The 10,408-nt window shown below is 38.6% G+C and overlaps 3 protein-coding genes and 1 non-coding gene across 4 annotated transcripts; 2 read left to right on the forward strand and 2 right to left on the reverse strand.

The window, feature by feature from the left end:
* The first annotated feature begins 721 nt into the window (after nt 1–721).
* On the forward strand, nt 722–3,972 carry LOC121193632 (charged multivesicular body protein 5-like). The gene is made up of 8 exons (XM_041056030.1): nt 722–883; nt 1,163–1,267; nt 1,368–1,414; nt 1,670–1,763; nt 2,162–2,233; nt 2,780–2,888; nt 3,032–3,147; nt 3,530–3,972. Exons 1-8 carry the CDS (start codon nt 815–817, stop codon nt 3,578–3,580), a joined length of 663 nt encoding a protein of 220 aa, XP_040911964.1. The 5' UTR covers nt 722–814; the 3' UTR covers nt 3,581–3,972.
* A 721-nt stretch (nt 3,973–4,693) lies between these two features.
* trnar-ucu lies at nt 4,694–4,785 on the reverse strand. The gene is given in 2 exon segments: nt 4,694–4,729; nt 4,749–4,785. It is a non-coding gene; the product is annotated as a tRNA-Arg (tRNA).
* Nucleotides 4,786–5,145: 360 nt separating this feature from the next.
* bag1 (BCL2 associated athanogene 1) lies at nt 5,146–8,182 on the forward strand. Its single transcript, XM_041054340.1, has 7 exons — nt 5,146–5,260; nt 6,040–6,168; nt 6,247–6,329; nt 6,409–6,522; nt 6,627–6,734; nt 6,824–6,886; nt 6,981–8,182. Exons 1-7 carry the CDS (start codon nt 5,224–5,226, stop codon nt 7,068–7,070), a joined length of 624 nt encoding a protein of 207 aa, XP_040910274.1. The 5' UTR covers nt 5,146–5,223; the 3' UTR covers nt 7,071–8,182.
* Nucleotides 8,183–8,286: 104 nt separating this feature from the next.
* Nucleotides 8,287–10,301, reverse strand: myl12.2 (myosin, light chain 12, genome duplicate 2). Its single transcript, XM_041054454.1, has 4 exons — nt 10,207–10,301; nt 9,455–9,664; nt 9,036–9,197; nt 8,287–8,757 (listed from the first exon to the last, which is right to left on the reverse strand). The coding sequence occupies exons 2-4, from the start codon at nt 9,636–9,638 to the stop codon at nt 8,585–8,587; spliced, it is 519 nt and encodes a 172-aa protein (XP_040910388.1). The 5' UTR covers nt 9,639–9,664; nt 10,207–10,301; the 3' UTR covers nt 8,287–8,584.
* Between the last annotated feature and the right edge of the window lie 107 nt (nt 10,302–10,408).

Genomic DNA, 10,408 nt, shown 5'->3' on the forward strand with positions numbered 1-10,408 from the left:
ACAATTTTGAGGTACTTGTACTTAACATGAGTATTTCTGTTTTATATCAAATAATATGACCTACACACAAGTAGGTTAAAAAAAAGATAAATACTTAAGCATCAACAATTGACCCAATATACACCATCTTCAGACTTTCTGAAGCTGTAAACAAGGAAGGAAGAGCTGCAGGTATGGAAGAGTGTAAGGAGTGCTGAAATAAATATTAAATGGGCAATGCAATAAGTTACTTTATATACATTGGTGGTTATATGTGCATGCAAAGACATCTATGTATGGTAAATATAGACTGCTTTTAATTATATTTGAGAGGTGATGGATGTTATATACACGTTTTTGCAAAAAATGAGTTTCAGCCTAATATAATGTGATTTGTAGGCACAGTAGATGTTTAAGTATGATAGGGTTATTGTTTCTGATATTACATGAGTGATTACAGCGGTCAGAGTGCATGTGGGAGGAAATCAAAGATTAACCTGCATGTGGAGAGTCACTTAAGTGAAAGATATGATTAAAAGTCCCATTTAATTTAATCATATCTGCAGTGGAGGGTTAACAAAGGCTAGTGGTAAATGCTGTGTCCACGGGGACAATAGCTTTTCATCAACGCTGCAGTTCCTCTGCTCGCCACACGGGGTCATGGGTGCGCATAAAGGCTCATTGGCCACAGCTGTTTACGCCAACCAATAGGAGCCTTCTCCATCCGAACCGTTACTTCCGGGTGTCTTCAGTGAAGAAATCCTCTCGCGTTTGCTGCTTTTTTGTGTCTTTAAATTAAAAGCTAAAAGCTAAGTGTCAATATAACGTTTAGAAAATGAACAGAATATTCGGACGCGGAAAGCCCAAAGCGCCTCCTCCGAATCTGTCGGACTGTATTGGAAATGTGAGTACTACCAGGCTGAGGTGCATTGTTGTTTATGTCTTTTTTTATGTGACCAAAACCGAGTTAGCATGGTTACCGTCCATGGTTACCGTTACCGTAGACTGTGAAAGAGGCATATACGTTCACCAGAGCCTTCAGTTCTCTCCGTAGCCTTTTACCGCCTCTGTTTTCACACACACAGCGCACAGAGGCAGGGCATTTTAGCACTTGAGTTTGTTTCTGCTGGGATGCTAGAAATCATTACGCCCCTAATTGATCCGCTTCACTCTCTTCGCTCAGGTGGATGCCAGGGCAGAGTCCATAGAAAAGAAGATTGGCAGACTAGATGCTGAACTTATGAAGTACAAGGACCAGCTGAAAAAGATGAGAGATGGGCCCTCGAAGGTGGGGACACACTCTTTCAACCCAAGGAATTAAATGGGTCACAAGATTATTTTTCAAATATGGCTAACAAGAATTTTATTTTTTTCTTTTTAAAATGCAGAACATGGTGAAACAGAAGGCGATGAGAGTGTTGAAGCAGAAGAGAATGTGAGTCCTACATCGTGCAGTCACATCTTTTCACAGAAATTTGAGAACTAGATCAAGATGTAGCAGAACAGAAATGCTAGATATGTTAAAATGTGTTAATCATTACATAGTTAATCAGAAACTACTGATCTGTCAGTCAGCGTTAGTTGACATGACTAACCATTGCAGCTCAAATATCACTGAACAATAAAAAAACATATGATATACTGTTGTGGCATTATATCTTACAGAACCAACTGAATTGTTCTTATACAGGTATGAAGGTCAAAGGGAGCAGCTGGCTCAGCAGTCTTTTAACATGGAGCAGGCAAACTACACAATCCAGACGTTAAAGGACACAAAAACAACGGTAAGAACCACACGGCGTCTTAGAGACACTGTGGTTTGGATTAGGTTTAGGCTGATAATGCTTCAAGTTATACTTTTAGATGAATCCGACGTGAGATCAAGGTCAAAAAGTTGAGACTAAGTCATTTAAAGTTTAAACTGGTGGACAACTGTTTTCCTTTTTATTATTATTTGTACAGACTTTCTTCCACTTAGTGCTTCCTCTTTCTCTTATTTTAGTATTAAAACTTTCTTTTCTTGTTCAAACTTGCACCAACAACACCACGTCAAATTCCTTGTATGTGTAACATACCTGGCAATAAAGTTTTCTGATTCTGATTCTGATTCTTTTACTAACAAACAGTTGTCCTTTAACAGTAGCTTGCAACTGAATATACTGTCATTTATTTCTGTTTCCAGGTGGAGGCCATGAAGATTGGTGCAAAGGAAATGAAAAAGGCTTACAAGGACGTCAAACTTGATCAGATTGACGTATGTTTGCTACACATTTATCTCTACAGTTTTTTATCACAACACTGTTTCTGGTATTTCTCAGCCTTCATATATTGATGGTAGGCTACACCAGATATCAATACTAGCAAACAATCAGTTTTTCTCTATTTTCAGAAAGGTTTGTTGGTACATATACAGCAGTGAGTGGAAGTTCTGTCCAGATAATATTAGAATCACCATCATTAGATATTTTAGATATAAAGAAATAGCTTTTTTTGTACAATTTTTAAATTTAAGTAAAATCATTAGAAGACTTAAATAAACATACATAACACATTCTAAAATATATGTTTAAATGTGGCCTGAGGATCAGATTTACCAGGTATTGTTTATTCACTGCGTCCTCCACTGTTAAATGATCATTTGTTCCTGGTTTTTGTCTACCAAATGGTAAACGGGGAATAAATGAAAAAAAGCAGAGTTTTGAGTTTGTGTCTTAAGCTGGTCCCTAATAAAATAAAAAATAAGTATCATAGTCATGGGCTTTCTAGTACTAAAAGTGATAATATGTCTTTGGACTTCCAGGATTTACAGGACCAGCTAGAGGACATGATGGAAGACGCCAACGAGGTACAAGAGGCCCTGAGCCGCAGCTACGGCACTCCAGAGATCGACGAGGATGATCTTGAAGCAGGTACACCTTTCGCTTCATAAAATACTTTACCTTGACACCGTCATGTAGAGGAATTTAAAATGAATCATCACAGCATTTAAAAAAGCAATAATGAGTTTAAAGGTGTCTACAGTGCTACAGTGACAGTGTAACTGTGGTTTCAGAGCTGGACGCACTGGGTGACGAGCTGCTGCTTGATGATGACAGCTCCTACCTGGATGAGGCCTCCGCTGCCCCATCTATTCCTGAGGGAAACCCCAGTGACAGCAAGACGAACAAGGTAAGTCCACAGAGCACAGTGATCACTGCGGCTGACACATTGAAAATACATGGAAGTGTTTTTGCACCCTTTCCATTATGTTTGCCTCATATTTTTCAAGTTTTACCATAAGATTTTTAGGTTTTCCCCACCGTAAAGTTGAATCTAATCTAATCTAATCTTTCAGTTCACTTCATTATTGTGTGAAAGCCACCAGAGAGAGACTTGTGAATCTTGTGGCTAGTAATCCAACAGGGGCCACACTTTTCATTTCATTTTCATCCTGTCGTTGAAAATGTGATTTTTTTTTTTATTGTTTTGCAACACTTGAAATATAAGTGTTTATTTAGAGGTTTGTCTGCTTTTGTTTGTCGTTAATTACGTTTTGTTCCTTTGTTTTCAGGATGGCGTTTTGGTGGATGAGTTTGGCCTCCCACAGATTCCTGCCACATAAACAAGGAAGGGATTAAAACAACTGCACTTCGCCTGAAAACACTTTTATATGTAGAGTAACATTTATACATGGAGATGTGACCTGAGAACACTACAATTTTGAAGCTGTCCTGGTGTTGGGTTGTGTATCGTTACTACTACTGTGCTAGCATGTGGCCTTTTTTAAAAGCATTATTCTTTTCCTTTTCTTTCCCTTCAGCCTCATGTCTAAAACTTGTCAGTCTCGTCAGTATTACCTAGTGTTAATTTATTTTTATTTGTTACTAGTTTTGTGTGTTGTTTAGACATCATTTTATTTGAGTTCTCATAAGTGGAGATGATTCCCAGTCAGCCTGTTCAAAATGTCTGCAGGTTATTTGAAACATGCAAAATAAATTTTAATTTAACCTTGAATTATTTATTCACTGATTGCTGTCTCATTATTCTCTCTGTGTGGATTGAACTCTACTCACAGACCTTGACATTTACGCTGCTGGCCAAGAACACGCAGAATTCTGCACTTTATTAGGAGGCGTACTGCTATTTTGTGGTTAATTTGGAGCCACAACAGTGTGGCTGTCTTTGTTTTCACCTTCGGAGTCTGAATGTGTGTGTGTCATCAAAGCAAAGTGTGGTCCTGGAGACACCCACTGTAGCGGGAAATACCACAGAGGTGGTTTTGAGTACACAGGTATTTTTATATTTTATCACAGTGAAAGCTTCATAGACATGCAAGATGCAGTCACAAAACGTTACAGGTGTGTAATTGAGATCAGCAGAGTTTGAAGATGGGTGTGGTCAGCATGGTGATAGGTTTTGCAGCTGGTGTGATCCCATCTCAAGATGGTCTCTTGTTATTATTTTTTAAAGGTTCAACCAGGACCTGGCCTAAGTGCCATGGAACAAAACTGAGTTGTGGGCCGCTACTAATCTGCCCGCAGATAGTAGTAGGTAAGTAATACTATGATCCTTCTTCAGTGTAGGGGCCAGAGTTGCACCAAGTATTTTAAATACACTTCTCCGGTTACTATATCATAAACTTTCTAAGGTCAACAGGAGTTGTAGGACCTGTCATTTATCGCACAGTATTGAAGACAACAAACACACGGAATTACACGATTTCAAATCAAAAGTCCGACTCTGGTGGGACTCGAACCCACAACCTTTGAATCACTCCTCAAGTGCTTGACTAGAAGTCCAATGCGCTATCCATTGCGCCACAGAGCCAGTTCTCTTCACATTTTCACACCATTGTAACCAAACATTGGTAACTTCTACTATGTTTAAGAGGTTAAGAAAAACACCGTGAAATGCACTTTGGACACTTCTTCCGATATCTGTCTGAACGTAACACCAAAGTTACGTGTTAAAAACAAGAAGGTTGTACATTTAACAAAAGAATGTATGTACGGTTTTGTTTTGTTGTTGTTTTTGTTTTTTTGTTTTTTATAAATACTCCCTGGTTATATCGCTGGTATGATGGGTTTTGTGTGTACGTATTTTGTTTGTTTGTACCGTTCTTTCAAAAAAAAAAAAAAAGTTGCATTAAAAAATAAAAGCACCAGTAGAACTGTTTCCTGTGTCCCTGCGGAAGTAGTTAGTGAATAGCAACAGTTAGCCTGTGTGGTCCATGTTGATGTGATCAAAAGACTCCAAAAAAGGAAAATGTCAGCGCAAACGATAACAGTGACAGTTACATACGGTAACAGTATTTATTTAAAGATGTTACACAACAATTAACAGATGATAGAAATAAAAATGTTAATTTTAATAACTACCGTCGCTCGACTAGCTTGAAAATGGTTAGCTAATGTAGCTCTTACCGAACCTTTCGCTCCGTTGTAAATACTTTATCCCTAAATACACTTGTATGAAATATTTCCCTCCAGTGAATATATTACTCTCATGTTGAATCTATAACTGTGATTTCTTGTGATCTGAACATTTGTTTCACAGTTTACGTTAGGTATTTATCAAGAGAATGTATAGATAAATTGTGTCTGGCTTTGTTCTAGAGACATAAACGTGTTGTATTTAAATGTAATATTATTCTTATTTGTATTATTATTTTGTTAAAGTAATTGATACTTTAGAAATTGTCAAAGATCTTTTTAAATGACCAAAGCTTGAGGGGAAAAAAAACAATACCGAAGTTCCAAAACTTTCTCTTTTACTAACTACGTACAAGTTAAAATTATTTGTTTCATTGTGCATCTTACTGTAAAATGTTCCTGTAATATTGAAAATATAATCTTGCCATGGTATGGGATTATTTGCTAACTTAATAACTAATAAACAATCTTAAATGAAATACATCATCATGTACACATTACTACAGTTTAACTGATAAATCACTTCTGAATAGTCATACTTACATCAAAGTCAGTCACATTGTTTCACAAAAACAGCATTTGCCACATAAGCAAGTGCTTATGCTATGACTTTTAGATTCAGCTCTAGTTTTTTCCTCTCCTGCTTCAGGATCTGCTAAGCACAGCATCACATTAACGGCTCATGATGACGGTAAGGGTCCGACTGTCAAAGACCTGTCAGATGCTCTCACTCAAGCCACCGGAGTTCCATCAGCCTCACAGAAACTCATCTTCAAAGGTAGACTGTAGTTTTCTTTCACAGTTGGAATATCATGTTAACCATCTGGCTCTAACCTTGCATTGTTCATTTTGGCAGGAAAATCACTGAAGGACATGGAGGAGAGTCTATGCAGCTATGGAGTAAAAGAAGGCTGCAAACTCATGATGATTGGAAAGCGAGTAAGGCATTTGCACTTGTTTAGTTTCTGATGTGTGACTGTATATGTGTCATACGATACTGACAACAATCTCCAAACAGAACAGCCCTGAGGAAGAAGCGGAACTGAAGAAGCTTAAAGACATTGAGAAATCTGTGGAGCAGACGGCTAAAAAGCTGGAAAAAGTGGACGGGGAGTTGACTGGACTCAAGAATGTAAGTGTTCATTTGTAGTTTTCAAGTTACATAATTTTCTTGTGTTTCTTTGGTCTAAATGTGTCTGTGGTTTGATTGTCACCAGCCTCTTCCTATTTTTTCAGGGCTTCCTGGCCAAAGACCTCCAGGCTGAGGCGCTGGGTAAACTAGATCACAGAGTGAAAATAGCAGCTGAGCAGTTCATGAAGATTCTGGAGCAGATTGATGCTCTGGTAATCTATTGTGGTTTAGGTGTTTATTTTTGAGTGCATATTTTATTCATGTGTCACATTTAAACCCTGGACTGCTCCTCTTCTAACAGAGTGTCCCAGAAAATTTCAGCGATTGCAAAATGAAGAAAAAGGGACTTGTGAAAACAGTGCAGGTAAATCTTTTCAGTGTTTATTAAAATGTTAATGATTGAAAGTCAGGGAGAATCCTGAACAATGTAATAAAGTGTGATCATTTTCTGTCATTAGGATTTCCTGGCTCAGTGCGACAAGATTGAGGCCTGTATATCAGACCACTTATCAAAGATCCAGTCGAAAAACCTTGCCCTGGCGGAGTAGAGCTACAAAGCCTCCCATATCGTGTGCTATACATTGCTCTGTGAGCAACTGCAAAGTGTACAGAAAGCTTCAGCTGTGGAGCAGATCCTTGTGTATTTATTGTTGAAATGATGTGTATGAGAAACCCCTCATCACAGAGAGTCCTGTGAACAGACGGCTGTGTAACGACACTGATGCATATACCACAGATGTATTCTCTGGGTTGAAGATAGATATGAGGTTCTTTCTAAGATACTGTAACCACAGGGACTCTGTGAAAGGATCAGAGGTGCTTTGAATTGTGGAATTATTTTGATCCCTTTAAAGTATCCAAAACTAGTGATCAGTATATCTAATTATCCATCATGACATCAGAAAGCTGAAAAAAATCACCAGTCCATTACCCAGTATCCCACAAACCTGTTTTTTTATCATTGTGATGTACCAGGTGCTGAGTATTACATATGGCAATTTGTACACACATGGCCAAAAGTGAGTGGACACACATTACATTACACCTATGAGATTCTTTAAAATCCAAAATGATAAGTTTTACTATGCCATGCTAACAACCTCCACTATTCTTAGGAGGGCTTTCCATAGGATTTTGGAACTTGGCTGCGGTGATTTGCTCCCATTCAGTAACAAAAGCGGTGGTTAGGTGCTGTAGTTGTAGTGAGAGATAAAGCTGGACTTACGAGTTGGTGTTCCACTTCATACCAAAGGTGTGGGGTAGGGTTGAGCTCAGATAGATATACACTGAATATCTTTGGGTTTGGAACTGTTGTTCACACAACAAGCAGTTTTATAGCATTAGAAAAATTTCATAAAACAACCTTGTTTTGCAGACCAAAGGATTAATCAAGAAAATAAGTTTAGGCCCGCTGCAGACCAAGAGCAAAACTGCTCAATGTTGTCCAGATAATTTTGGCCATATATTGTATGTAATTATTATTCAGTATACATTAAGAATCAGAACCAAACTAACACCTTTTGTTTAATCCAGTGAGTGATCCCATGTGTATCTTTGGAATGTGTGTGTGACCGTGGAATTTTAATTTCTTTAAACCATCTCCAAGAACAACACATCTTATCTATTTTCCTCTGTTTTAAAAATAAAAATTTTGAACTATGAATAGAGCATTGGTGATTCACCTCAAAACACAATTTAATCTCAAAGCCTTCATTTCCTGAAAATACAAAGGATTCAGTAAAACCAAAGCAGTCACTATAACAGATGTTTCAGTTTATTTCCAGCTTTATCCATGGGGTCTTGACATATATCTTTACTAGCTTATACAGACCCTTAGTAGTGTTATCACAGATGTGCAAATGAGCTTTAACTGTACGGTTGAGGGTGTGGAGGGGGGTCCAGAGGTATGGTCCCAAAAGCAGCTTAAAACAAAGACCTTCAGTAGGCTATACCACAGTGAAGCTTTCTCATGAGCCAAATTACAGGATATAGCTGTTCTAATGAGTGGAAACCCATCAACAATACACAGGATGTACAGAATAGGCCAGTGATGCCTCTGTCACTAATCGTCTTTGTCCTTTGCACCGTGCTTTAAGATACGTGTGAATGCTACATAGTTGAAGTTGCCTTTCTTGTCAATAGGGGCCTCGCGGAAGAGCTCGTCCACTTCTTCATCTGTAAACCTGTCACCCATTGTAGTGAGCAGCTCCCGCAGGTACTCCTCCTGGATCACACCTGTCCGGGAAGATGTGTAATTCCAATATAAGCCTAGTGGCAGACTTAGAATGTCATGTATACTTTAAGAAAGCATGAATTAATTTTATTTCTGAGTCATTAGTCTATTAGTCAACCAGTCAGTTAGTTGATTAAGGAAAGATGTCAATGGTTCACTAGTTACTGTTTCTTAAGTAAAAGGATTTAGAGACATACCAACAATTTGCATTAGAAGGTGCAGTGAACATTTGAAATGTATAGAAAACTTTACTTCTGTCTCACTTAGCATTTAACCTCACCTGTGCCTTCTTCATCGAAGCAGGCAAACGCATTACGGATCACATCTTCAGGATCTGTGCCGTTCAGCTTCTCTCCAAACATGGTCAGAAACATAGTAAAGTTGATTGGACCTGGCGCTTCATTCATCATGGCCTCCAGGTATTCATCTGTGGGGTTCTTACCTGGGAAAAGAAAAGGTCAGAGTTATGAGGACTGAATACACTGGTTCTCACCCAGTACCAATGTTTTTGTTAAATTATTACTTAAGGGAATCTTTGTTTCTTTAACATCTTGCACTATCAATCGTAAACTGAAACAACTCTGCATGTTTGGTACAGTTTTTACGATTATTGACACTGATTTCTTTGGTAAAGGAACTGGTAAAGGCATTTTTTTTACATCAATGTGTAAATGTGTGCAAATATAATGTTAAGTCTACCTAATGAGGCCAGCATGTCATGAAGGTCTTCTTTGTCGATGAAACCATCCCTGTTTTGGTCAATCATGTTGAAAGCCTCCTTGAACTCCTGGATTTGGGATTGATCAAACATAGCAAACACATTGGAGGTGGCGCGCTGAGGACGCTTCTTGGTGTTCTTCCCCTTGGCCCTTTTGCTCGACATGTTGGCAGCTGGTATGTCCCCCCCTCCTATAATGCAAATGAGAGGAAAGCAGTGTACATACTATATGTATGAAGACCACATCTGACCAGGTCTATTTCAAAGACCACTTCATTTAGACTTGTCAAATCTGGACTAGATTAACCCTGAGAAGCTAAAGACTCTTTAAAACACAGTTTCAGATTCGTCAAACCTGCAAATCAGAGGCAAACTTCAGCGTCGCAAGGAAATTGTGTTGTCAGAGCAGCATCACTTTATGCTAGCGTCACCCTAACACACCAGAAATGCCTCCAATACATAAAACACACGCACATGACAATGAAATAGTCATTAATGTGCGAATATCGCTACCTATATTTGAGCTGTAACATACATCTACTCCACGGCGAAAACAAACCTTTTATTTATTTGCTAGCTATGGCCCAATGCTGACCTACATAACTCACTGACCAGGCTAACTTCAGAGAGCTAACCGAGATCAACTCATGGGAAAAAAAATATAAACCTTTTGTGTCCTCAAAACATGAGGCCTGAACAAGAACTGGACCAATGAAAAACATAAATCACCCACCTCAGAAAAATGCAGGTGTTATGGCCAAAAAGCTGTGCACACAGCTACCAGAGCATCCACAGGCTGGCGAGGAGGAACCATCAATGTTTTATTTCATCTTCCCCAAACTGACCAATCAGAGCCGAGCAGGAAGGTACCATCAGCCTGGAATGTTCCATGGTGTCCACAGGTGTACTTTTTATATATATATATATATATATAT

This window comes from Toxotes jaculatrix, chromosome 14, assembly GCF_017976425.1.
Source record: "Toxotes jaculatrix isolate fToxJac2 chromosome 14, fToxJac2.pri, whole genome shotgun sequence".
NCBI lineage: Eukaryota > Metazoa > Chordata > Actinopteri > Toxotidae > Toxotes > Toxotes jaculatrix.

Bases quoted from the DNA above. Each gene is read 5' to 3' on its own strand.
- LOC121193632 (XM_041056030.1), top strand. From the start codon at position 815: ATGAACAGAATATTCGGACGCGGAAAGCCCAAAGCGCCTCCTCCGAAT. The intron at 1,764-2,161 runs GTAAGAACCACA...TTCTGTTTCCAG, and splicing joins TAAAGGACACAAAAACAACG to GTGGAGGCCATGAAGATTGG. The intron at 2,234-2,779 runs GTATGTTTGCTA...TTGGACTTCCAG, and splicing joins TCAAACTTGATCAGATTGAC to GATTTACAGGACCAGCTAGA.
- bag1 (XM_041054340.1), top strand. From the start codon at position 5,224: ATGTCAGCGCAAACGATAACAGTGACAGTTACATACG. The intron at 6,169-6,246 runs GTAGACTGTAGT...TCATTTTGGCAG, and splicing joins ACAGAAACTCATCTTCAAAG to GAAAATCACTGAAGGACATG. The intron at 6,735-6,823 runs GTAATCTATTGT...CTCTTCTAACAG, and splicing joins TGGAGCAGATTGATGCTCTG to AGTGTCCCAGAAAATTTCAG.
- myl12.2 (XM_041054454.1), bottom strand. From the start codon at position 9,638: ATGTCGAGCAAAAGGGCCAAGGGGAAGAACACCAAGAAGCGTCCTCAG. The intron at 9,198-9,454 runs GTAGACTTAACA...TTCTTTTCCCAG, and splicing joins TGACATGCTGGCCTCATTAG to GTAAGAACCCCACAGATGAA. The intron at 8,758-9,035 runs GTGAGGTTAAAT...CTTCCCGGACAG, and splicing joins CTTCGATGAAGAAGGCACAG to GTGTGATCCAGGAGGAGTAC.